The sequence below is a fragment of the Syngnathus floridae genome, chromosome 16 (assembly GCF_059516105.1).
Source record: "Syngnathus floridae isolate MCC-2025c chromosome 16, RoL_Sflo_1.0, whole genome shotgun sequence".
Taxonomy (NCBI): Eukaryota; Metazoa; Chordata; class Actinopteri; order Syngnathiformes; family Syngnathidae; genus Syngnathus; species Syngnathus floridae.
Genome location: NC_142428.1, coordinates 6,174,256 through 6,202,157, shown reverse-complemented (window position 1 = coordinate 6,202,157; position 27,902 = coordinate 6,174,256). Strand labels below are relative to the sequence as shown.

Genomic DNA, 27,902 nt, shown 5'->3' with positions numbered 1-27,902 from the left:
ATATAACAAAAATGTTCCCCGGGATGTTTTAGTAATGTATCTGTAATGGTTTCATCAAATTACCCCACAAATCAAAATGTCAGCATACTTTACATCCTTTTTTTTTTGTCATGCTGAAATTAGCCAATTTTCAGGGACTAGTTTTTATACCCAATTCTTGTTGCATCCCACTCATTTTTATTAATATGGTATTGGGACACTGGCTGGCAATCGAATCCGTCTCATCAGCATGTACATTGACACGATCAGCGCAACTTGTCAAAGTGTGATTAAAGGAGGTGCCTGGAATGAGACGGAAAGGCGAATGCTTTTCCTTTATCTCTTTCGCTGAGCTACAGGAAGCTGCTTCCAGCTGTCATGTCATCGGCCTGGAAGTCAGTTTTCCATCTCAGTCAGGCCTCGCGGCGTAGACGAGCACCAAAATAAACAGACTGCGCAGAGAGGGAATGAAAGGGAATACTGTTTGGGAGCACAAATGCACACGGCAGCTCAAACTGTACTCAGAATGCCTTTTTTTACTGGACGTCAGATGATAGGTAGGATGAGGCGCCGAGCAGCGAGCACATCCAAAAGAGTCGTTTCCCCCCCTCCCTTGCTAGGCTCTGGAGTGCAGCATCATTGTGAAAGCTCTCTTAACTCCACAGGCAGCGTTGCAATAAAGTTGAAAAATGTGATTCTAAGGGCCCATGACTGACAGCCGCCTTAGAAAGTAGCACTGTGGAACCTTGACAGTTAAATTTGTTCCGTGACCAAGCTACTGAATCAATTTAGCACACTACTATTTTTGTTACATTTATTTAATCAGGAAAAAATAGCATTGTGGTGAAAAATCCGAAGAATCACAATGCAGTAATGATCTGGCTTTGCTGGAGTTGTGCCTTCATGGGCATGGCCTCGACTGCCTGTGAGCGTCTGGATGTGAGTTGTGGCCTACAGCAGCTTCTTGTAAATGTTTGCACATTTAATTTGTGTGTTGGCTGAAACTACATTGTGACTATGGTTTTCTTTTTCTGCATGGGCATCATATTACTTTAATTGTCCCCCGATTTAATTTAATTTATTTATTTTACTTGCCAATTACCCCCTCACCCTACCAAAAAATAAAAAAATATAGATACTAAAATGGCTGGGCCCCAAATGATGTATTTGACAGAGCCTCAAATTTCTGACTGCCCCCTGTCCACAGGCAATGTCTAACATTTCAATATTTTTACTACATTACTGCTTCACGGTCTGTAAGATCATGGGCATCAATCTGGAGAAGGTAATGTGAACACTTTCTGGGGGCCCCAAGCATTTTGGGTGTCCTCTAACCCTCATTTGACACCATTCTAAAAAACTAAATCAGTAAAATAGCTACCAGCAAACCCCACGTCGCCAAAAGCAAGTCACTCACTTAATGTTTTTCATTGTAGTGAGGTATTTGTCAGCCCCCTCCAATAATCATAACCCAAACCAGTTGACTGTTTAACCAGAAGCAAAAAGGTGAGCTCATCAAAGGAATGATGTCATGACACCGCTTCCAAGCACTATCTCAGCATCACCTCAGGTGGCTTGCTCTTATGTAATCCCCCACACATCATATTTACCGGAGGTGCTGATTATTTGTAACTTCTGTTTTCTTTATCAACCAGAGGAAGAAGAAATGCTGATATCATTAAAAGACGGTTATTAAATTTGTTGCAGCCTCTCTTGTACATTTGAATTTCTGTTTCTTTCCCATGCAGGACTTTCGGTGTACCGCAAAATTCTGCAGGCCCAGGAACCCAGATGACACCAAGGTGACCAGAGGCGCATCCTGCCACTATGCTGGCCTGACAGGTGTCTCTGCATGTAACCACACTGGAGTATTCTGGGAAAGAACAACAGCAAAAAGTGCCGGGGTCTTATGACTGTCCGTCGTGCTGCCGCAGACGTGGCATATCGCGTGCCAGGCACGGAATTCCCAGCTTTGACGCAGGTTGGGATTTGGTCGTGCAGCCTAATATCAGATGGCCTTTTCCAGCCTGCGTTCACTCTCTTCGCCAACAGTTTCCCTCCCTTCATTCCCTCCGTGCTACCGATGCCTCGGAAAGATTTCACAGGCAGATAGCTTTCAACAGATGCTTGGCTGGCATTTAGTATGCAAGCTATTCACATGAAGCCACCCCTGCCTGCCACCACCATCAACTGGAGACATCCCGTGAATGGTAAGCATGCAGACAAGTTCCTGGCAGTAGATACTGACTTCCCAGTCCAGGATGAAAACAAACAGTTACCAAATCCTTTCTGGCCAAATGGATGAGGTTAATTATAGCTACTGTTTCTGAAACTGACAAGTGGATGTTTTTATGGATGGACCTTGTTTGATATTTTCAGTAAATGATTGCTGTTATAACTTTCTAAGTATTGGGCCATTGTTCCAGCATAAAAGTTAATTGTGCACAGGTAGCTCAGCATCCTAATGGGTGCATAGAAAAGTAACTCAGGGTGTCTTGTTGATAAAACTGTAGATTCATTCTGCGTAATGAACGTTTGTGACCACTTTAAATTATAAACTTGAATTCCGCACGTCATTCTCATATGTTGTTGCGTTTAGTTTGCACAGATCGTAATAGTCGGATTATCTCGGTACTTTTCATTGCATTGTTGTCACGTGAAACGTGTTTGTTTTTTTACGGTAAAGGTATGCTTTATTGCAAGAAACTGAATTGAATGTGTATGTTCTACTGTGCTACCACAGTTTTTAGACAATCTGTTCAATTTCTGACTGTTTACAACAATCGTGCATGGATATGTTCGTTGTTCTTTTGGGAATCTGTTAGTAGCAAAGGGAGAAAGTAAAATACATGCCGATCATATCAAAATGTACACTTAATGTAAATAAAGTGGAATCTGACGAGCTCTTTGTAGCAGTCGCCTCGCTACATTTTATCATACCCTTTAAATTAATGTGCTGGATAATTAGTCAACAATAAAAACAACACAACATTCCTAATACTAAACAGCTCAACCCAACTGTCATTTTAATCATCAAAGAAAAAAGGGTGTTTCCAATAGTAAGCACAACATAATTTACAGTTAGGGATCTTTTGAAAATCGTTCACTTAGTGACATCAATGTCATCATTAGGGAGCGGCATATTAATAAGTCGTTAGGAATTTGATTGATTGTTTGCCTCGAAGCAAATGCTGTTGAGTCAATCATGACTTCAGAAAAAATATGATGCAAGTTATTGTTGACATCCATGCAGACCTCCACCATACAACACTGATATTAAAGATTGAATTCAGAGCATACAGGCAAAGATTCTGCCATTCCAATACTAATAATTGATGAATTGGTCACATCACCCCCCCCCCCCCCACCCCTCCCCCCTGCAGTCGATTAAGTATGACTGGCTCTCATATAAAAGAAGGGCTTCACTTCCATTTGAAATAATCCCTAGAATCACCATCCCGTTGCAATGCAGAGGTAATAACATCACCGTTGAAATATGACTTTAACTAGATTGGTTTCCAGCATTTTTAACATTTTTTCCTAAAATCATTTTTTATTTAACGGCATTTAATCCTAAATACACAGTGTAGCACAGCATCGCTTTCCAGCTCGGACATCCAAACGTGTCCTATGTGTCCTGTCATGCTGAGTTCAGTCTCTCTTCTCAGGCAGTTTTTTTTTTTTTTTTTTTCCATCCTCTCTTGTCCTTAAGAATGCAGTGGTCATTCCAAGACAATTTTTGTTCCATTCCTCTTTAGATAAAAACAGGATGAGAATACGCTGAGGTACGAGCTGTTCAAAAATGCTGGAATATGAAGTAAAAACATAAGAAAGTTGGTTTTAAAAAAAAAAAAAAAAAAAGGTGATGGTCATCAAGAGGTCTGTTGGGTTTGAGAGTGCACCCACGTCAGTCAAACTGGGCCAGATGCTACCAATGTCTGCAGGCCTTTCAATAGTGAAATGGAGCTAGGACAAGACTGAAGTAGTGGGGCAACGGAGGCGTTCCCAAATCCCTCTGGACCGCTCCTGAGTAGTGCAGGAAGGTGTCTCTGAGGTCCCTGACGCCTCTTAGCTGCACTTGCATGACTTGACCACCATGTTGGAAAGCTGCTCCACTTTAGGTGAGCGGCCCACGTAGTAGAGGATGGTGAGGGGCTCCAGGTCCTGGGGTACACAGCAGGGTGAGGCCGACGCCTCCGGGTTCAGGGTGTTGTAGAGGCTCAGCAGCTTTAAGTGGAGAGAACAGGCCAGAGATAAGAATATTGTATGCAAATAGGCAATATAATAGAACACATCTGTGCCATGTACCTTTTCTGGATTAGTTTGGATAATAATGTGACATAAAAAAAATACATCATACAAGATCACCAGAGATGCTGATCAATGCAAAATTTAAATCGAAATTACGTAATGACAAAAAAAAATTAATCCACACACTGTTGAGAATTTGTTTTATGTAACATATATTTGTGTTGTAAATATAGGTCATCAGAAAGACTTGTGAGATTTTTTTAAAACCTGAAATGGCCCCTGATAAATCCTCCAGTTTGTGCCGTTTTATGACTCACCGTGCTATGTGTGGTGTCAGCGCTGCGTAAGTAAGGACAAGGACCAGAGCAGAAATTGGCGTAGTAACCCTCGGGCTGATGAATCCACCTCCAGCCCAAGTCCTGGCGGAAATTAATATAAAGTGGTCGCACACAGCAGTTCTCCTCGTAATTGCTGCACACAAGGAGGGAAGAGGAGATTAGCGCTCTTAACAACACGGTCATGTAGCACAACTATTTCCTCCCTGTGGCCTTGCTGCCACAGATGAGAGAAGTTCCCAAATTCCACTCTTAGGTGTGCCCTTATTTTCCCTTCCCAGTGAGCCCAGGTGTCTGTCAGCCCGAAAGAGGATATGGCAGGCGAGGAGATGCTTGGCATGTGAGAGTGGCGAGCATTTTCTAGTAGCTGCAGGGACAGATCCCGACTTGTATCATGTCATCACGTCTCGTTGATTAACACGCGAGGTCTTCCTTCCTGCCTGCCATCCCGCATGTTGGCTCGCAGCTCGTAGAATTTGATCGCGATAACACACATGCCGCTTATCATATACAGGAGACAGCGATGTGAATAATGGCTTAAAATGATGTCATCGTGTGTTTTGTGCTCTAGTGCATGCTTCGACTTAATCGTTGTTGCATCGTGTCTGCCATTTTGGGGGAAAAACAAACGTAATTTTGACCAGAATGTGTGAATCGTTCATACTTGGGGTGTGACATTTATATTCTGTACTTCTCTGTAACATACGGAGTTCCCACACGGAACATATTAGACATTCCAGAAGAGACCTGTGCCAAAATGTAATTGAAATTTTGGGGTCATATTTTATGTAATTGATATATTTTATTTGAGTATTGAGTATAGTCGACTGATGTGAAAGGCATTTTGAACTTCTATACTGGTATGTTTTGAAAGGCAGTTTTTGAACAATACCATTTTTTTCCATTGTTTTTTATGTTTAGAAAATTAAGTCACAGGTTAATGACAACAACAAAAAAATACAGGCCATTGCTTGACAAAAATTTTGGCCCTGAATGCCTTAGAGGAGCATCATTTTTGAAAGCCCTGTGACCCCTAGTTTAAGACCCACTGCTCTAAAGGTTCAAATCTCCCAATTCGCCCCTCAAATATCAAACGTGGGCAAACGTGGCTTACTTGAAGCAGTAATTGGTGTCAAGTGCCCTCTTGCGCCTGCGGGATGATGAGTGCGCATCCAGCCTATGTGGGGGCAGCATCATGAGGATGAGATGGGGGTACAGCTGCTCCCTTTGTTTCTTAGTGCGGCTCAGGTCGTCAAAATCTGGCTCCGTACCTGCGGGAGGAAGCGAGGCGATCACACAAAAAGAAAAAAAACGTACGCCAGCCACAACTAATGATATTCATAATCAACCGTTGGCTTTTACGGGCAGGTTATGTCCAGACCGGGCTTTACTTTTCATCCCTCTTCAATAGCAGTCGCTCTTCGACTTCCTTCTTCCCACTGTCTGCTCGTCCGCTCTCGGCCTGATGGCTAAAGCAGCACATATCTCAAGAGAGATGCTGCTGGTGGATATGTTGGCCCCGCTTTAATTAGGGCCAAACGTCTGAGCGCCATGGCAGCACATTCCTTGTGGCCAAGCCCGTTCCGGAGCGTTCCCAGGACCCGGGGCCCGGGGGCCCCTCGAACTAAGTGAGATACCAGATCGATGTCATTCCCATGCTCTCGGCTTGCCTTCTTTGGCGGAGCGGGAGACGATATCTTCATCAAAGACAGTGTAATGATGAGTATTCAATCATTCATTCGTCGATGAGGGAATGTCAGAGGAGTGAAACAAGATTTGATTTTCGTTTATGGTTTTCAATCCACTGCCCTCTTTAAAGGCAACATATGGATCCAATTTATAATATGTGACAACAACCGAGGCTCACCACAGAGGCCCTTTTTGTTCCAATCGCACAAAAACTACCAAGCAATGGTCACATTTCGTATAATAACAAATCATCGTACTCGTCACTAGCGCAGTGTAGGTCAACAAACAATGGATGTTTCGACAAATCAAGCCATTTGTTTTGTTATCTTGATCTTAAAGCAAATATAAACCGAGTGTATTTTCTTTGTCAATTGTAGAAAATCTCCCTGGGAGGCAAATTTGATTTTTGGGGGGTATTTACCTTTAAACTTGACCTCGAGCACCTCGTTGGCGTTCTCAATAATGTCCCCGTTGGGTTTGAAGGTGTGACATGGACAGTGCACGCTGATCTCCAGGCCAAGATTAGTTTCTGAGGGGCAAGGAGCAAAACACAAGTTGCCACATAACACCAATATGAAGTGATTTATGATTTACTGTCATGTTTACAACACACTTAATTAAATAGATCCTGTTGCATGAGAGAATTGGTGTGCCCCGAAACTCACGTCTGTACATGAGCCACTCCCTCACTGTCTCCGTAACATCAAAAGAGACCCATTCGCGCATCCCCTTGGTCAGAACGTTCTTGCCCCCGATGTAACGCTGCTTGGCTTTGGGGTCGTCTTTCTGGAGGATCTGCAAGACAGGATGAAAATGTGACCCAGCTGCATAAAGGCAAAATTCACTCACAGAAAGCAGAAGTGTCTGTCTGAGCCAGACTCTTCAGGATGCCTTGGGCCAAATGTCTACTTTTCATGGAAAAAGTGACTGGCTACATTGATATCCCTATTTTGCAAGTTAATGCCAGCGTGTTACCCTCTTGCCAATGTGAACCTGGTAGCTATCTCCAAATTGACAAATGAAGGATTTGGTTTTGCCACCTGCAAAGACCTCAATCCAAAATTTGTTTTTGCAATCCGAACACATCAAGAGGTCGAGCAGCATCCTGTAACGGATTGTGTTTCACCTTGGAGGTTATTAGCATGAGGCACTAGGCATAACTAGGCTCCTGAACAATGTCAGAATCTAATCTCGCTTCCTGTGGGAACAACGGTCCTGCCAGTATCGGGCTTCTGCCAACCAGCTCTGGCGTGAAGAGTGCGTGGGCGAACGAGTGACAAGCTCTATTTACTCCCCCGGTGGGTGACCCTGTCACTATCTCCTCGCGGGCCCCTGGAAACAATCTGCCGCTCTGACAGTCTGCATTCAGAGCTGGCCAGCGGCTGCCTTAGAGGCGGGATGCAGTCTCCCCACTTGTCTCCCCGGCAGGAAATGTAGGAACCCGATCATTATTCCAAGTCTCTCATGGGAGATTAATGAGGAAAATCTTTGATGCTTGACAAACATGCCTCCTTTTGTACAATGCACCCTTGTTTATCATGAGGGGGATACGTTCCCACCCACATAATTCAAAAGTGAGACCATTTAAGAAAAAAAAAAAAATCAAGTTCAAACCCCAAATTAAAAAAAATATATCAGCATATATGTAAATTTAAGACTGCCAAATCAAAAGTTCACACTGTATATCTTCAATGCTGAAAATAATGACTGTATTTTCCGGACTATAAGGCTCACCTAAAAACCTAAAATTTTCTCAAAAGCCGACAGTGCGCCTTATAGTCCGGTGCGCATATATGGACCAAATTCCTAAATTTAAACTGGCCCGAAGCATTGTGTCATGAAATCAATCATAAGTGGCCCACTGTAGACTATTTAATCATGAATCAAAAAGACTATGGATCATTATTTTGTGATTATAAAGTAATTTGTTGTGTCTGAAATTGAAATAAAAAAGATAAAATGGAGAATGATTTGATTTGGATTAAAAATCTGACATGATGCATTAATGGTGCGCCTTATAGTCCGGTGCGCCTTACTATATAAGGACAAAGTTTTAAAATGGTCCTTTTACTGAAGGTGCGCCTTATAGTCCGGTGCGCCTTATAGTCCGGAAAATACGGTAGTCCTCAGTCAATCGAACAATGACAGATTGCAATATTCAATTGAAAGAAAAAAAAAAAGCAAGATTAGTAATTTCATCCTGCCAAAAGATGGACGTGCAGGCTCTCAAATGTGCTCTAATTTGGTCTACATGCACATGGAATAAAGATCAGTACTCGAGATGAGAAGACTCTGGGGGGACTTGGACGACTTAATATAAATGTTTTCACCGCCTCCTCGCCAGCTCGTACTGTTGGCTCTCGTGGCAAAGGGAGAGAGAGAGAGCAAGTTGACACACCTGGTAGAGCTCGATCCGCTGCTCGTTTTTCTTGGCGCTGGCGTTGGGGATCCGCAGGGCCCGAAACTCGGCCCGGAACAAGTTGGTGGAGTTCTTCTCCATTGTAGAGACGTTGAAGCGGAACACCTTCGAGGTGATTCCCTTTGGGCAGTAGGGTAGGTCATCTGCAGGTAAAATGGAAAAGCATGACTCAACGGTAGCTTTTTATGTGGGACTCCCAAGGATAAATGTTGCTCTTGGCAGAATTCAGTGAAACATAAATTCCCTTCTTACCTCATTGGCTATATTATTATTAAAAGCTATTTTCCACAGATATTCTTACAGGGATGAACATGTTTATCTTGTGATGATTTATATCATTTTTTTCAGAGACTTTCTCAGATGTAGCTTTGCAGCAAGGCTTCCTTCCAGAAAGTGCTGTGCATCGTGTGGGTTGTCCACTTCCGCCACTCAGGTATTGATCCCCTTTTTTTTTTTTTTTTACCTTCTTGTGTGAATGTACTTTATCACATATTTTTGATGCTGATCTAAAAAATGTCACATCTTTTTTCTCTAGCGAATCAACATTTTTGAAATATTTTAATTTTCTAATCCCAATTTTAATCTCCATCACAAGTTTTACTACTTTCACCAATCTAGTTTTCCTCACTTATTATATATTTTAGGTCCATAGAATGAAATGAAAACTGGATTAACATGCCCCCACATCAATTTTGGAACCCAATAGGTGCTCAAACAGTAATTCAAATATTCCTAAAAGGCATTCAGAGATATGAGGTCCTAGTTGCTGAAGCAGGACAACAACCCGAGTCGAATATAACTAGCTCGACACAATGCTGACGCGTGCACATTTGATAAAGTAGCACGGCGACATTTAGCAGGATATAAATGGCCGCATTGTGCTTGCACCTGAAGAGCTTCCTGTTGCACCCAAGGCTCGCCCTTCTTTTCATTATATTAACGTATAGTTTATTATTTTAACGAGCCAGGCACATGCAGTGTGCAGCTAAACAAGCACATAGCAAACATTTTACGAGCCAAGTGGAAACAGTCATTTACTGCCAAGCTCTGGCTAATTTATTACCCTCAGCTTCAACTCTATTAGAGGCTTTAGCGTAGCGAGGCTATCGCACCCTCAGCTGATTCCCACCTCGAGCTGTTTTCATACAATGGAAACTCATAAAAGCAGCTGTGTATCTTATGTCATCATGCAAACATCTCCAATTACTTCATTTGACCCATAATCCTACTTCAGCGCCCTCCCAGCCATTATCTGATATTTCCACAAACGTTATCCTATTTATAGTTGACCTTTTCTGCATTCATCCCAGGCCGTATATCTGCCCAGTGTTTCCACGCAATCTACAAGGAGGAAACCTCAGTAGCTACTCACTCATTGCCTCCACCCCTCCCCACCTCAGTTGTCCCACTCGAACCCCCACTGGAGGCGGAAAGCCCCCCCTTTTTTTTTTTTGAAAAGCAGATTTGAAATTCTAATCAAGTCTTTGGTTTCCTTTTAGATGACCTCATTTTTCCCATTGCAACAGTTTTAGGTGGATTTCACATTATGGCTTATTTTTGCCAAAGGTCTGAAAGGTAATTTGTTCCATGTTGGCAAACGGAGGGGATAGCTTACATAATTAAAATGGAGCATATTTACTAATTTTATGACCCAATATTTGAATGAGTCACATGCTGACACAATCTTTTGAAGCAAGCTATGTGAAGTAACTATCACACATCAACTATTTTAACAGTGGACCCTCCAAGATTGAAGGGCCAAGTAAATTCAATGAAAGCAGATGCCTCAGGTTCGCTCAACAACCGTTTTGATTTTTTATGTGTTTTACTTAATGAGCGATGAAGGCCGTCTTAGGGTCAAACTTGTGCTGATCCTTCCTTCCTTCCGTCTGACATCAGATAAAGCAAAAGGAATGAAGGAAAGAACTTGGGAATCTCCTCTCTTTTCCCCTGTCGCCTGGAGGATTGTCTGTGATGTCATTCTCTCCAGAGCTTTGCAAGGGTAAACAAAGGAAAGAGGAAGCACGAGGCTGCAGGTGCGCGCCAGCTGCTGAAGTGCCTTGACCTCATAAAAGACAGTGCAGATGTGATTATCCACTCTGTTACACAACCTCCAGTTGTAAAAAATCAGATGCACTCGCATTAAGGCGCTGTGAAAAGATCCAAATAAGCCACTTTTGCTGACCCAACACACCCAGGTCAAAGTTTTTAAAAAATACTTGAACGGCAAAACGGTGTGGAAGCCAACCTGGATGCATCTGCATATTACTTTTAAAGCTTTTACTTATAAATAGCAAATATTTGACATCGGTAGTCGTGTCTAGAGGAAAAAGCTGCCTGAAGAATGAGAGAAAAGGTTCTGTTTAACTTTTTAAAAGGGCGTGAAGAACTTGACTATATTCCCACATAGTCCCACCTTCCAAAAGAGAGCGAATGTAAAAGTCATTATATCCAGCGGGAATGAAAACGAACTGAATTATCAAGATGACAGACGTTATGTTCTAACGTGCCCAAACATGTCCGGCTTTCTTGAAAATTATATCATGGAAAAAAGGAGAAAATTGCAGTTTAATGTCCGTTGGCGCAGTTTGGGCTTTTATGTCGCTGGTCATGTCTTGGATTATCACGTCCAGAAGCGGCCATGAGCGGTCCTGCTTCTTATAGACCTCATGTGTTTGTTTTGGGAGCTGTGCTTGTACCTCTGACCAGTGTAGAAACCTCTGAGCTACAAGTTTGGAATGTCAGGATGACTTGGTGGGACCCGAATTGGATTTAAGACTCAAATGGTTGGTGGGTTCTACTCAACGTCACAGCCCAGCGTAAACACTTGTTCATCTGCACTGAATTGGTCGAAAGCACCCTTCACCTTTAAAAAAAAAAAAAAAAATCCATCTGGGGGTTGACTTTTGTTCCCTACTGTCGGGAACAATAAATGGAGCACGTTTTACACAGGAAATACCAGTGTGGATGGGAATTGGATAAAAACACCGGGATAGCTTCAGCCGCTAAATGCTACAAGATGAATGGGTTAACAGGAGTGAGAAAGTTATAAAGGAGGATGAAAAATATTAGGAAACTGGCAGTCTGAAAATGGAAATGAGGTATTGGAGTTGGCATAGGATAGTAGAAGCTAACTGCCTGAGAACCCCCCTGTCACCCCCCCCCACCCTTTTTTTTTTTTTTAGGAATGTGTCAGAATTAGGCTGGAGTTCCCATGGCTTTGGTGTGAGGTATGTATGAGGAATGGCGCTCATTCCAATTAGACTGTTTACTTTGGTCTCCCCTTTGCACGCGCGTAAAATCTGTGCTCAAACAAATGACAGCATTTGAAAAGATGGACTTGAGTCCACAATTATTCATTTGCTGGCCACATTTTTATTTGCTGAATGAATGAATACCTTCTGGCTTGAAATGACAAATGACTGGAGAGTGTTATTGAGGTAGCTGAGATTTTTATGTGCATTAATTTATTGCAGGTCTTAGTGATAGGCTTCATGCACGTGACATATTTTTTTGATACAGGAATAAACATTTACCCTTAGGTAGGTAACCCTACAAGGGGCCATTGGTACCCTGCCTCTTGCCTGAATAATACAGAAAATTTATGGATGGCTGGATTAAGGGCTATCCTCAATTTTTGAGTAGCTCCAAACATCCTAAATCTTTTGCCACGTTTCCTAGAAATACTACATCCATTCAGTCATCCATTATTTTATTTTTTTATAGTGCTTGTCCTGATTTGTGTAGCAGATCAATTGGAGCTTATCCCAGGTGACTTTGGATGTAAGGCATGGTTGACCCTTTAGTGGTCACCTGTTGGTTGGAGGACACATACATGATAGACGGGTGTTTCTCAGTCATTATTGACCCAAGGCATTCCACCTAAATGGGCTGGAGAGGAGATTGGAACACAAGACTTTGCAAATGTGAGTCAAATATGCTAACTACTAGACTAATGATTGCCAAACCGTTTGTTTTCGCAAATTACCCCATTATACTAACTTGACCCCAAAAAGACATCTCTACCCTAAAATGTGTTTTTGAACAACAAAACACTCATTTGCAAAATGGCAATTAACTTTATCAACTTTTGTGACCATATTTTTCTATTCAAATATGTAAATGGATCAGAAAAGATTGGGCAGGTGCATTTATTCAACTCATTCACTTTAATTCACAATCATTTTGAATTTAAGTGTGTGTTTAGTCTTATTTAGAATGGTTTGGTACAGTGGATGAGAAAGATATCACGTGACTTGGAGTTTGCTCACTTTGCTGACGTCTTGGAGAGGCAATGATGGATGGTTGGCAACGCATTGAAAGTAAACTTACTGTTTTCTGGCGGTCCATTGATCATGTTGAACTTGTAAATCTCTTTCGCGTAGTACTCGGTCTCCGTGTTATCCTGCCCACAGCTCTGCTGCCGGTCTCTTCCCAGCTCCTCAATGAGTTCCCTGGTGCTGTTGTAGAGGGCCAGCACCTGGAACGGCACCTGGCTCGGACCCGTCGTCTGGGGCGGACTGGTCAATCGGAGTTTACTGAGGATCTGTCCCCGTACCGCTTCCACTCTCTTCTTCTTGATATGGTCAATGTCCACGGTGGTGCAAGTGGAGAGCGACAGCACCATTGTCACGCAACAGGAGAGCAGGAGCAACAGAAGCGCTTTGGCCAGATTCATAGTTCACACTCTGCTCACAGCCGCCCAGGTAAAAGATCGAAACAACCGCGCTGAGTGCAAATTCCCTTCCTCTTTTCATTCACGTTGTGAGTGAGTTCGGTTCCTGGAGAAGTTCCATGATCTTGAGCGCTATGACATCTTAGCAAAGTGCGCCTTTGCGCGTGTGCAAATCCTTGCCATGGTGCAAAAGAATCTCAAGCCTTCATTAAATCTAGTGGTCCAACTCTTCATTCCCCTTAGGGCATCGCACACTGTGCACCGCGGGTGACTCTCTCCATTGCACGGCGCTCTATCCTTCCACTTGGGTGAGTAGGCAATGCTGCATGCAGACTTATTCTTCCACTCAGTGCACCGACTGCTGCGCTCTACAAGTTTTATACTCTCCGAGTGTGACGTCTCTGAGGGAGGGGCGGCTTGTAGACCCAGCTGGGACCATACAGGTCCGTCTCGGTCCCTAATTCAAAGCTGTCATTTTAAATCAAACAATTTGAGATTGATTTAATCCAGCGGTCACCAATTTGGTGCCTGTGGGCACTAATGTAGTCCCCACATCATATTTTAAAAGTGTCATTAGAAATTATAGTAGATATTTCTAGTAATGTGATTATTATTGTTATTTATACAGCTGTTTTGCTTATGTCAAATGTTGCATATCTGTTTCTTATTGTACTAAATCATTATTTGTTTTTGAGAAATCATTAACAGGTTCAAAGTCCTCACATAAGTGGTTGTTATTATTAATAACATACTGTTGAGTTAAAAGTAGCCAACACGTTTTATACTTAGGAAATTTGTATGAAACTGGAAGCCCTTCATATGACTCAAGAACTGAGCACTGCGATTGCCGATGGCAATTGCATGGAATAATTTACCAGATTTTTAATCCACCTCTTTGTGCATCGTACCACCCCCCATTTGCAACTAAAGAAATAATATTACACATAAAAGCAGAAGAAAAAAATTTTGTGAAAAAAATAAAGCACATTTGTCAAGTGGTTTTGGTATGACACTCCAATTAAATGCTGATAAAAGCTTGTGCATACTCAAAAGACTTACAACAGCGACATCTAGTGTAAAAAAGTAGATATTGACACAGTTATTTATTCTTATTCTTGTTTTCTTTTTGTAACTGATGTCGTAATAACTAACAAAGTTAATAGTGGGTAGTCAGAAACACTAAATGTTTTCACTTTCTGTTTTCACTTTATTTCATTCAACAAATATATATTCCTTCAGCGCGTCTCCCTCCGTGCGTTACCATGGTGACTGTTACCCGGCTGTGACGCTTGTTGATATCCGAGCGCAGACGATGGAGGCTTAAACTCAACCAAAACAAGATCGATATGGACGATGGCGTGCAACTGGGTGAAAGTGGGTCAGTTAAAAACGTGAGTGTTACTGTAGCGTTGGGAAAGTAACTTAGAAGGCTTCTTTCGTCTGTGACATCGAAGTACTGTTGCGATTTAGCTAATGCTATTAGCCACGTTAGACAGAGCTTGAGGTAAAATGCATGTCATAAATTGCATGTTAGTAAGATCGATCATCATTTGGTGCAGCCCTTGATAATCAAGAGGCAACATTGTTTGTCTAGTATGATAAACAGCAACCGGAAGAGTGCGTTTATACCAAAGACACGAAAGCTAAGATAACTATGCTAACACTGAAATCTGCATCAGGAGACTTGCAAGTTGTTTTGCTTGCTGTTGGAAGATTTGCAAGTTTTAAATGTGAAACTGTATAGAAAATGGAGAATCTGCATAAATGGAATTTACAAATACAGTAATTACTTCTAATTCCAGATTTACACATGCAAAAAACAAAAAGAAGCTCTATTATCTCAGCCATTAATTGGTTGTCTTATTTGATGGATTTTTTTTTTTTAGCCTCATCTTTTTCCAATACTAATTTGAGTTTTCTGCTGTCACTTACAGACTGTAAAATCTGGCCGAAGAGCTCGCCTCGCAGCAGACCAATCACTTGGAGATGCCCGCAACTCCAGGAAGTCCTCCCTGTCTGCTTCTGCTGGAGAAGTATGTGATCTCATTATACATGAAGATTATTTGCATTTTATACAGGAAGTAATTATTGCAGTAACCACACAATGTATTATCTCTCAATTATATGCAATAATCCAGGATGATGATGAGGTAGGTTGCATGAACAATGTTGTGGTTTTGTACTGCTTCTGTAGCAAACACTCCACAATCATCTTTATATCACTGTGCCAGTCAAGGTTAGTCTTAATCACACTTCACCTGCTTTGGTTGATATATTTTTATTAATTAGATTAATTTGCTTTTGTAGAATTGCAGAATGCAACTTGAACACCATCTTGACGTAAATGGTATAAAGATCTGATAGTGGTTTATTTCCTTTTTGTATGCTTAAAATGTTTTATTTGCTGTATTTCTAGCAAATGCTCCAAAACCCTTTGCTAATAATTGCCCTTTTTGTGTTTATCTTTGTGTTTATCTTCTCATGCGGGACATAGAACCAGAAATATTTTCAAGTCTTACACTATATTGGGGGAAAATGAAAAACTTAAAAAAAAGATACAGATTATCTGCAGACTTCACAACAAAAAATCACATATTATTTCCACTTACCATCTTTAGTCTCAAACTTAAATTCTAGTGGACTGTAGAATTTTGTGTGAATAAAAACAAAACAAAACAGATTTTAAAAGCAACACATTAATGATCAACTCGTAGACTATTCAGAATTTATAACAATTTTACCAGGGATGTCTCAGCTCAGGACATTAGTATTTTATTTAATGATACAAAAGTATGCGTCTAAATATAGGACGAAAAAAATGCAAGACAAGTCACAGCAGCACCGACAGTTAGAAGAGAGCAATTCCTATCACTTCATCGCTGGCATTTTTGGACTCAGTCACTTCGCTTGCATTGGTAAATTGTCATGCAGCCAGCACTCCCTAAGCAGAAATATCCCAGCAATGCTGTCGCTTTAGGCTAATCTTCCCAAATTAGGCCAACTTCCTCAACGTGGGGACCGATATTCTCGCGCCCCCTCTGACCCGCTCAGTAAACGCAATACATTTTTCCAGCCTGCCGTGGGTTTATTTACAGTCATCGTTTATCAAGCCTGGCCTCTTCCGCCTGAAATACCCAACTGATTGGTCACATTCCTGGCATCCTTTTAAACAAAGACGCCACTGCCTTTTGGGCTCATACGGTTTGGACACGACAAGTTCCTTGCCCTGGAGACCATCACCGAATCCTAATTTAGAAACCACGAGGGCTTAGCTAATTTCTAAAACAGCCCTAACATATTTGGTCATGAGCAATTGGAGGCACAGTAACATGTGGCTGACGGCATTCACATATTTTTGTTTTGAGTGAAAGCCAGTCCATTCAAGGTACGTAATGGTTGGGAATGCAGAACACTTCAAAAGGCAAATAATTTGGAGTCCAGACAATGTTTTCTGGAAAAATATGACCTACAAGTCAAACAAAATCAAACAAATCTGGTGATAGTTTACCTTAATGGGCATTCGAAGAATTCATTAGAAAATGTGTATTATGCTATTTGTGTATTTATTTATGTATTTATTTATGTATTTATTTATTTATTTGTTTATTTATTTGTTTATTTAAAGCAATGTGTCTACTGATAAGCATGGCATCCTCTAAGAAAATGACTACACAGGAGTTATTGTTTTTTTTCCATTTTACTAATTTGAAAACAACAAAATATACCAAACCCTAAACAAGTTTTGAATAATGTCATTGTCATTTGCTCTTTCTACAAGAGGATTAAAAAAAAAAAAACACACAAATCAGGATGAGATCATTTTGTAAATGTTTATCAACATTTCTTAAAATATTTGTTTTACAATCGCACTAGATTTTGATTAAAAAAACAGTCAGTATCTGTCTAGAACTACATGAGCTTGTTGAGTCCCAAGTCTCCCTATAATTGATCATATCCGTTGGTATGGCTCCCTCCCTCATCCTGCACCCAACAATGACGTCCAGATTTAAAAATAGCTCGGGTAAAGAGGGCCAACCATGAAAAAAGAATTCCTATTTCATCATAAATGAAACAAATTCTTCATGAGCGCTTTGTCCTCTGCAGACTCAATTTGGTAATGAGAAATGTTGTGGCCTTCTTTTTTTTATTTTTTTTTTATTTTCCACATTCATTTGTCTCGTGCCCCCGCTCGTGAGCTGGGAGGAATGCATTCATTCAAGGGCAGTTCTCAGGGTCCCACTCTCAGGATCAAGATGCATACTTGCATTACTATTTTCAGAATCAAAGAACGATAGGGAGAAGGTCATTTTTTTCCCTGTTAATCTATTTTAAGGTCAGACTTACATAGGGTGCTTGGCTGTTCCCACACTCTGTGCTCCATATGTTGCCGTCTTAGACATGAGGCTATTGGAAACTAAATGAATGCAGCTTAACTATTCGAGTGCAGTCGTGCTTATCGCATCCTCAGAACAACATTTCAATTAAGCTTTGAGGTCTGTTCTGTTTCACTTGTGGACATCTGGATTCTGTGTTGCAGACAAGCTCTCCCTCTACTGGTATTGCTGGGAAAACTTTGCTGGTCTTAGTCTGAACATGCAGGTCATTCAGAAAAATTTGTCGTCCGCCAATTCCATTTATTTTGCAATTATGAGAGTAAATAAAGCATTTCATATTTTTTTCTGCCTTTAATGCGACCTATGACCTGTATGAATCAATTTTTATTGAATCTTTTTAAGCTTTTTTAAAAGTATTCTATGAATACATGAGATATTTATGAATGAAATAAAATGTGAGTTTTTAATGTTTAATTTTCGCCCTCTAGGGACCCCCTCCCAAACCACCCAGGAGGCAAGGCGGCTGGGCAGAAGAAGTCTCCGGATCCGGTCTTGGCAAGTACGTCTTTCTCCATTGGCTTCTCTGAAGGCAGCGAGCTGTGCATGTTATTAATGGACTCTGATTCTGTGGAACAAGTTTATTTATCAGTGCATATTTGGGCCTGGAGCTGTGAATCAACAAGGTTAGCGTGAGCCTATGTGAGCGGGCCTTCGTCCATTTGTCTTCATCTGCTAGCAAGGTGCTAATTGACATGGTCAATACATCAGCCACAGGAGGGCACTGTTAGCCAGCCGGTTCCTCCATCACCGAGGTTCTCGCCACTTTATCACCCCATGTGAGCTGCTGTACATGGGGAGCACAACACAACATGGAGACAGTCATTAAATATTTAGGACAGAAGCTCTATGTTAATGTGTCATGTTGGTGGGGTTCCTACCATGTGAGTTGTAGTTTTCTTGAGAAGCAATAACACAGCAAATTTGAGGTTATCCGTCGTTTACTGCGCCGTCAGTAAAACCAGGCCGACCAGCAAAGTCCGTGACCCCTTCGCCCTTTTACCAGAAGCGTGTCGCTTCTCTGATTTTTTTTTTTTTTCAACCCCAACTTGATTCCCAGCTTCAAAGCCATTGAAACACAGGAGGTGTAAAAGGGTTTTGCACGTGCATTGATCCTCCGTGAAACAAAGTAAGTAATGGCCCCCCCTGGAGCCGGCAAGGACTTTTCCCTACAATGTCACCCCTCATGCTCAATCACCGCCGCCCTCCTCCCACTAATCCCAGCGCAGAAATCCCAGGATTTGTCGATCTATCACTTCTAATTGACACTAAATGATCTGTCAGTTTATTGATGAACCTTTGAAACCGGGTTGTCACAATATATTTTATCCCTAACAACTTTTTTCCAGACAGTTTTACCATGTCTATCTATCGCTTTGCCTTACATGAGTCTTAATCAAGGAGCTAGTAATGTGTCTTAAGTGTGGAAGCTGAACCGCCCCCGCCCAGACAGGACACAGTCCAAGGGCAGGCAGGTACACGAGGCTCTCTGCTCCTCACTGCCCTGCTTGGTTGGACACCTGCTTCCTCACTGTTGACTTTGCAATGTCAGAAGACACACTGATTAATTTCAAGAGCTGGTAAATAGTAGCAAATGATAAATTCCTAAAGGCTGCTGGATGCTTTTAATAGATTCTTTAAAAGTCAATTCGTGTGTGTTCTATTTAGGTTACGGTGAATCTGTTAGTCAGACTTGTACTTAATTGGCTTCCAACATAAGATTAACATATCAATAAATCAAAAAGTTTTACATGGATTGAAATTGTTGGCAACCTGGAATTCTTCAAACATCAGTGGAAAGACTGTGCCGGACGCAACCAATAGGGGGCACTATGTAACCAAGGAAACAAAAACATTTTACAGAATGAAATAGAATTTACCTGCCCTGAGAAGACTTTCTTATCCTTATTAATGAAGATATATTAAACCCCATAAAAATGTGTCTTAAAACCGACAACTTGTGTTGAAAATAATAGTTGTTATTAAAACACTTTTTAGTTTTTGCTCTGTGTGCAATAAGACGGCCCACGCTGAGAGCCAGATTACTATCATAAGATACATGTGAAGACTGGTATTTTACATGAGGAAATTGCACTAGTTAAATGAGCAGTGCCTTACAATTTGTTGTACTTTCCGCATGTGCACAGATCTTCAAGAAGAGCCGCTGCAGACGACCTGGAAGAGTAAGCTGACTCAGCCACATTACCATCCATCCTTCAAAGTACTTTTGTAGCTGCCGATTGAATTCAATGACAGTTATAGTTTTGCGTTTGGATAAATATAGGTCTCGAAATGTAAATGTTTCCACCCCCCTAAGTAAACTGAAAATTGGCGCTCATTGAGATTGTCCTTGGTTGCACGTAATCCTTACCTTCCTAGAACAATCACTTAACATGATTGAAAAAAAAAACACAGCATGACTGAGTTGTCATCACTTTTATTACTGCGAGGAGCCAAGCTCTGCTGTTATTCTTGGAATAACAGTGAAGCTGTGACTAGAATAGACACGGTCATGTGGCGAGCAGGTAGAGGATGCATGCAGGCATCTATTTTGGAGACATGGTGGCAGCTGGTGCTTTCTATTAAAAGGGCTTTAAGGTAGATTGGCCCAGTTAGCAGTCTAAAATAAAGTATGACTCACTGCTTCTGTCTTAGTCGTAAAATAATATTAAAAACGTTTTTTTTTTGCTCACTATTTAGGCTGCATTTACAAAGAATTCAATAATAGTCTCACGCTCTCTCTTTTCACAGCCGCCGGCTGAGACCGCAAACTCCCCAAGGATTAGATGATGATGGAGGTAAGTGCCCCTTTACAGTCCCCCACTCTTGTGTCTCTCCTCACGGGCAGATAGGAACCCTCTGGTGCCTCCCCGGCACATTTATTCTGAGCAATAGTGCAGATAAGCAGGCCGTCAAGATTGTAGCGGGCGACATTTCTCCTTGGATGCTATGTTGAATGTAGAGCGCTGACTCTGACCACTGACGCCTTCTAAATCAACACTCACCTTTTTGATAAACATGAACATGTTCATTAAGAAAAATTAGATCCCTATTTGCCACCAAATTGTCTTGAGGTAATTTAGTGGGTGCACACACAATCCCAAGAGCGACACAGTTAATCACTGCACGCACACGCACATGAACAGATCTCGGAGGAACACTTTTGCTTTGACAGACTCACCTGAGGGTCCAATTCTGTGCACAACAAAACAATGTCTGGGCTGAGCTGAAAAAAAAAAAGTCAAACCTAAATATATTTTTTTACTGTAATAGTTTACGGCATTCTGATTAATATTTCATTTGTTGAATATGAGTTAAGTAGCAGAGCAGCATTCAGAGCACTGGTGTCTCCAACCACCAGTTCCAGAGAAAGATTCAGTTTTCAAACTGAAGCGTTTCACTTCTCATGCCCTTAGACCTGCAGAAAGAAGAGAGCCAGAGGCAGGGGCATTGGAAATTACAGTGCCGAGGGGTTGTGAGATAGCCCCTACCATCTTGATTATGTCCATGACGCTTATCCCTTGTGTCCACTGGCTACTAGCTGGGAGAAAGAGGGAAGCCCAGGTCATAGCTCCCATCGCCCCTTCCGCCACCCCCCACAAGCTCCCTGACGCTCACTTCAAATAGTCGCGCTACTGCAAACACAATCATCATGTCTCACTGATGTTGAATATTATTATCCCATAACACTTTTCAAAATGAATTTTACGCTCAGATGATTGTTATAAGAGGCCTGAGTGATGTGGTGCGACGTCAAAGTCGCTGACCACCGTAAATGATCCCCTCTTGATATTTACATGCCTCAGCCAAGAAGGTGATCATGTAAAAAGGATCTGCTCAGGCCCTGATGTGATGCCTGTCGAGGTCCAGGCGAGGTGGTGGGCGTGGCGGGCGCTGGAGATGAAAGCGCTCCTCATGATGGAGCTTGCCCGGGCTCCCGTCCTGCTTGACCTCCACTCGAGACCGAACGTGCAGCTCATTTCCAAATGTCTGTTTCCAACGTAGATCACACTTTGCATAGACAACAGGCTCAAGTGGTGTCGGAGTGGGTGTGGACAAAAAGACAAGCCGGGATGTTATTTGTAAGGTGCCGGATGGCGAGGCTTTTTGATGTCATTGCACTAAGACCATTAAATTTGATTGGGGGTCCAGGGGGGACGGATTCTGCTGAACGCTGTGCTTTGTAAATGAGAGGACAAAGTGTCACTGGGGCCTCATGAATATGAAATACCCGCGCCTGCATTTATTTGGATATCAGAAACACAGATGAATCTTGTCAGCGGATAAACGAGCTTGGCATTTTTAATTGGGTTTAATTAAAAAAAAAAGGGGGAAGTATTCTCAAAATGACAAAAAAGTAATAAGTTGACAGGGAAACTTGTCTCTAGAATTATTCACGGATGAAATGAGATTTAAACCACAATTGAAACCATTGACTTTTTTTTTTCTTCATCACCACATCCTCGAATACTAAAACGCAACGGAGGCCTCGTGATCCATCTTACTCCAGTTTACTTTCAGGAGTTGTTCTAAATCTGCTGTGACGTACACGCCGAGATACTTCCTCACGTCAGAGGATGCACATTTCCATCTCCTTCTGCCGTTTAGCTCATCGATTGACTTTGCCCTCAGGCTGCCGTACCGCGGCCGGAGATTACTGACAGCCCTCTTTGCGTAGTCCAAGTCAACATTTCTCTGTTTCTCTGTTGCTGCAGAGTTAATGGAAAGCGCGGACATTATATTTGCATTGTCGTAAGCTTAAATTGAACCCTTTTTATATCTATGTTTTTTTTTTTTTTTACTCAGGCAGTCTCTCAAACATGCATTTTTTTTTCATTTGGTTGTACACTGGTGGAAAAAAAGGAAGCATGCAATTATGATTTTACATGTATGGGTGATTTTAGGTCATGAAAGAAAGTAATTTGACGTAAAGTAAAGTTGGCTTGAATGGACGCACGGTATTCCACTGTATGTTCTGACAACAATGAACAAATTAACCTTTTGGTAATACAAGCTGAGGCATTTCAACAGCAGCTCATTTCCCTCTCATATTTTTTCCTGCTCCAACAAACATCTAAGCGCAATGCCTGTGAAAGTTTGCCTTGTCCTTCTTGGGAGTGGAGCCATCCTCACTCCTGTTGCGTTTTGCCAATTAAAGCGGGTTCCCACTGTTTGAGCAGCGGGCTGGCGGCTCTCCGCGCCGCAGCCCCTGCCAGGCCTCGCGGTGACATCCGACCCCACACAGATGGGCTCGCCAGCAAACACTCTTGCACGTGGCTGGAGCCCGCCCCAGTCGGAGTGGCAGAGTGGACACAGAGGTCGGCCCACTGGCCACCGAGGGTCCTAGGGGTGGGCAGCGCTGACAGGGCCCAAATGCTAAGGTAGCGGGGGGCGCTTACTGGGGAGCCCCTGGCCAGAGCCCCTCTCACAGCGGGAAGAGCTGCCGCGTCAACTGCTGAATATTCATGGCCGCATGGCTATTGTGACAGGCATGCTCGTCTGAGCGGCAGAGAGGGAGGGGGACAAAGTGCCACGCTGGCACACACAAATACATTTATTTGTATTCATTTGAATATTCTTCTGTGTTGTCTCTAGATATTCCAGTCATTCCAGATTTGGATGAAGTGCAGGAAGAAGATCTCAACATGCAAGTTGCAGCTCCACCGAGGTAGGCCGGGTTCGCGCCCCGTCGTCCGCATACAGGTCACATGTCAAACGCCTTATTCCGAACAATGAGATGATCACCTGCCCTCCGCGCGAAGCGTGTCACTTGATCTGGCTGCCATGGAGGGATAACTATCGGGTGTGATTTATGCAACTGTGGTACCCGGGTCCTGACCAAACGAGTCCTTTGATTTACAGGGCGGCGAGATGCACGCCGACGTGTCGAATATGTAGCGAGGCTATGACAGCGGTGGAGGTTATTAGGCCGGGGCTCGCTCTCTGTGCGAGATAATATCCACATTGAACTCATTGCAGGGGCAATGTAGCGTGTAATGTGCAATAAGTAGGACTGGCATGCGCTGCGAGGCCCCGGCCACTTTCAGAGCCCCCTCACTTAATTCCGACCCGCAGATAAGCAGCTGGGTTTCACTTTGAGCCGTTTGCCACTTGGCAACCGTCTCCTGCTTTCTCTTGTTGTGTGCTTGACGTTATTACACCTCAAAATTTCTCTCCTGTTCTTCTAACTCTTGTTTTGCGTAAAGTTGATTGAATAGAATTCTCAGCCAAATTTTCTCTTTTTTATGTCCTGTAATTAGTGTTCAAGTCAACCGGGTAATGACCTACAGAGACCTGGACAATGATCTGAAATATTACTCTGCATTCCAGACTCTCGTAAGTCAGCAACTTCAGTGTCTCTATATACATAGAAACACATGCAGATACATACATCTATACAAATGTACACACATATACATGTACATATACAAATACATGCATATACATATTCTTATATACATACACTTATACCTATACTTATAGTACTTGCATGTATAGATAGATATATAGATAAATATACTTATAGTATATAAAGTACATATACATATATTTATACTTATAAGTAAACATATAGTTCATATAGTACATATACTTACACATAGATACTTATACATGTACTTATATTTATACTTATACTTAGGCTTATGCTTATACGAATACTTATACTTATACATATATATATATATATATATATATATATATATATATATATATATACTAATACTTATACTTGTATATTATATATATATATTTATACATGTACATATAGGTCATATTGGTCATATACTTATACTTCTACATTTAGTACATATAGGTCATATACTACTTATATACCTATATTACATATAGTACATATATTTATAGATATACAATGCATGTTTGGCATGCACCTTTTACTGGACTGTTTCTTCAGGATGGAGAGATCGACTTGAAGCTCCTCACAAAGGTTTTATCACCGGAGCAGGAGGTGAAGGAGGTGAGTGGATTTTTAGTAAATATCGTCTTTGAGCTCCTACTAAAGAAGCGTCCAGCTCTTGTCCACCCTGCCTCCCCTCCCAGCTAATCAAGATTTATGATGTGTACATTAACAGCCTCATCTCCCCCTCATTCTCCTCATTCTCTCTTTCTCGGCACACCTCCGTCTGCCCCCAATTCTGCTTTGGCGGCTCTGCAGGAAGATGTGCTCTGGGACTGGGATCATCTGTTTACAGAGGTGTCTTCGGAGCTGCTCATGGAATGGGATCAAGGGGAGAGTGACGAGCAGGCTTCATAACATGCACAAAGTCCGGACGCCGGGAACTGACAAGTGAATCATGTTCATTTCATTAATTCCATTTTGATACTGAATCTTTGCTGTATTTCCTAAATTGTGCATATTGTACAGTTTATCTTGCATTTTCTACATAAATTCACAACAGAGTGACCACTGCTGGCTTTTTTGTCACTAACTTGAGCACAGTTTTTGGAGTTCCACTAAGAGTTCGTTTGAGGGCCTGTCTTCTGTACAGACGTCATTATCATCACCCTCATACAAGTCCAAGGTTGATAATCAGCTAAGCTGAAATCCAGTTGATTGTGTTCAAATTAACATTCCTCATTAAGACCTACAACCTTATTGTTATTGACTGCACCATTGACTTTATCTTGCAGCTCTTCGATAGTAGCAACTCCTTCTTTACTATTATCTCAAATGCATTGAACACACTTCTTATTGACACCAGGTGGATTAGCATACATTATACCTTTATATTGGACAAACAGGAATAGATGGAAGATGGCTCTTGTTCAAACTGCTCTTTTAAGTGAAAAAAAAAAGGACATAATGAGGACAGCAGAGGTTCAAGGACATCGTTTACCACGACACGTTCGTGCGGAATTCTGTGTAATTGATGAAACACGTTGTGTACTGCCGGCCGTGTCTATCAGCATTCAGTTTAGTCTGGTGTTGGTTCATGCGTGTGAATTTCAATGCAGGCCTCCAACGTGGGTGCACGTCTATTAGGGAAACAGTTGTAACATTTACAGATTGTGATTAGGTTTATTTCTGTGACACGGAGCGCTCTCCTGACATTTGAAAATACACCGCAAAAGACCTCAAGGACACGCAGTCTATGCATCTAACAGCTCAATCACTGCCCAGCTAAACAGATTTTTTTTTTGCCCACTTGTTAGGCCTGAATCTGCTTCATCAAATCTTAACTACTCAGGATAAAGCTATCACCGCGATATTTGTGCTCTGAATATTTATGCGCTGTGGAATACTTGGAGCTCAAAAGCAGCGAGTATTTCCCTATTAGACATACAAACGTTCACTCCTGCCACCTCCACAATTGGCTCATTTTGCCAGACTTAATGAATTCTGCCCATATGTCCTGAGCAGCTGCTACGTTGCCCCTTCCTCCCGCCCCCGCCGAGCTGCGAAGTGCCCATCCATGTAGAGACAACCTCTAGCTGTCTCTCTGGAGAAGGCTAAGCCTGCCACTCCAACGCTGGCAGCCGGCCGCTGCTGTCAGAGGTGGACCGCGGTCGCGGCGACGGCTCAGATTAGGGCCTGGTGGTCGCGGGACGCCTCCAATGACTGCTGCGAACATCGCTGGATCAGAGAGGGGATTAGAGAGTTGAAGAGGACGGGGGTGAGCGGAGGGGGGATGCAGAGATGCTGTTTGGCATGTGCTCTCATCCAGGTTCTCAAAGTGACCTCTCATCCTGATGCTCTCCTTTATTCTCCCCATGTTGCTTATTATCTACAGTGTATTGGGATGCTGCGGCAGGACATGGAATGACCTCCTCTTGTCTGGGTGCAGTGAATTCAATCACATCAAAACAACAATATTTCTTGCGAGGGAGACGGCAGTTATGGCAGAAGCTTTCCGATGAACACGGTGTCACTTGTAGGTGAAGTGAGACTGAGGCCATGTTGATCATCACATGATGTGGAGATTTTTTTCGATCCAACCTAGTCTGTGTTGTGAATTTTTGAAAAACAAGTGTGAATGGAATCCTGTTTTTAAAATGAACTTTTATCCATATTAAACTGGATTCCCATATAAAATTTCTCATGCATTTTGCAGAAAACATACATTTGGTAGAACTGACCACCCCCCCAAAAAACCCCAACAAGACCTCACATTTGTTTTACTTCCTCTTATTATAGCTTTTACGCACATATTTTGAGATTGAGTGCTAATTGGAAAGCCAGAATAGAGCTAATATGCTTTGAGCTCTGCTTAATATTCTCCAGTGTTGACAGAAGTTCATGTATCCTATCGGCTCTCAATATCTGCCTTCAATATGGGCCAAAAGCAATATGCTCTTTTTGTAATTAAAGAAAATGGGGAGATTTAGTGATTGTTGGGGCCCCTCGGATACAGAGTGACGGGTGAGGACAGACATGCTAAAGCTTGTGCAATATTAGGAACACTTCTATTCCATCAGAGGCCACGTGCTGGTCACAAGTTCGCTGTCAGTGACCCGGGCAGCACGACATCACTCAGGCGCTCGGAACCGGCCAAAACACAAGTCTGTCATGAAGGCCTGATTAGTAGTCTTAAAAAAAAAAAAGAATGAAAGCTTTAGGATGACAAGTGAAATTTCTGAATCAGGAGGAATAATACAGTAAAAAAAAATTTTATTCTTGGACTTAAACTCAAATCATGTGGTGGATTCTCAAAGGATTCTTTAGTTAAAATGTGATTAGCTGAATTCAAGTACCGTATTTTCCGCACTATAAGGCGCACTTAAAAACCTCCAATTTTCTCAAAAGCCGACAGTGCGCCTTATAATCAGGTGCGCCTTATATGTGGACCAATATTGAGCCACTGCAGCAGTCGTGTCCAAAGTCCAGCCCGCCAGCCAAATGTATATATCTTACATATGGACAAAGTTATAAAATGGGCCATTCGTTGACGGTGCGCCTTATAATCCGGTGCGCCTTATATATGGACAAAGTTTTAAAATGGGCCATTCATTGAAGGTGTGCCTTATAATCCAGTGCGCCTTATAGTGCGGAAAATACGGTACGTAATCACCCTTTCCCCTTTAGTGGCGGCAGAGACAAAGGTTTGACCATGAAATACAGTCGAGCTCCACATTTGTCTTGTATTTTATTATTTTCCCTTTTCACCTCTCAGTCCTGTATGCCAGGGTCTTCATTTTTCACATGG

General features: G+C 42.1%; 4 protein-coding genes across 5 annotated transcripts in view; 2 read left to right on the top strand and 2 right to left on the bottom strand.

Annotated features, from left to right (window-relative positions):
- ttll5 (tubulin tyrosine ligase-like family, member 5) overlaps positions 1-2,883 on the top strand; it is a 35,198-nt gene extending 32,315 nt beyond the window's left edge. For both annotated transcript variants that reach the window (XM_088401261.1, XM_088401260.1), the window contains exon 31: positions 1,728-2,883. In XM_088401261.1, the coding sequence (XP_088257387.1) occupies positions 1,728-1,774 (47 nt within the window). In that variant the 3' untranslated portion in view covers positions 1,775-2,883. The remainder of the gene's footprint in view (positions 1-1,727) is intronic.
- The window catches only part of LOC148385313 (CD209 antigen-like protein C), a 198,751-nt gene that overhangs the window by 81,116 nt on the left and 89,733 nt on the right, over positions 1-27,902 (bottom strand). The window lies entirely within an intron of this gene.
- tgfb3 (transforming growth factor, beta 3) lies at positions 2,971-13,686 on the bottom strand. The gene is made up of 7 exons (XM_088401278.1): positions 13,006-13,686; positions 8,653-8,816; positions 6,920-7,049; positions 6,676-6,783; positions 5,680-5,836; positions 4,548-4,701; positions 2,971-4,206 (listed from the first exon to the last, which is right to left on the bottom strand). The coding sequence occupies exons 1-7, from the start codon at positions 13,349-13,351 to the stop codon at positions 4,048-4,050; spliced, it is 1,218 nt and encodes a 405-aa protein (XP_088257404.1). The 5' UTR covers positions 13,352-13,686; the 3' UTR covers positions 2,971-4,047.
- ift43 (intraflagellar transport 43 homolog (Chlamydomonas)) lies at positions 14,573-25,165 on the top strand. The gene is made up of 9 exons (XM_088401292.1): positions 14,573-14,739; positions 15,283-15,381; positions 18,171-18,241; positions 19,887-19,922; positions 20,491-20,537; positions 23,335-23,407; positions 24,000-24,075; positions 24,653-24,715; positions 24,914-25,165. Exons 1-9 carry the CDS (start codon positions 14,695-14,697, stop codon positions 25,010-25,012), a joined length of 609 nt encoding a protein of 202 aa, XP_088257418.1. The 5' UTR covers positions 14,573-14,694; the 3' UTR covers positions 25,013-25,165.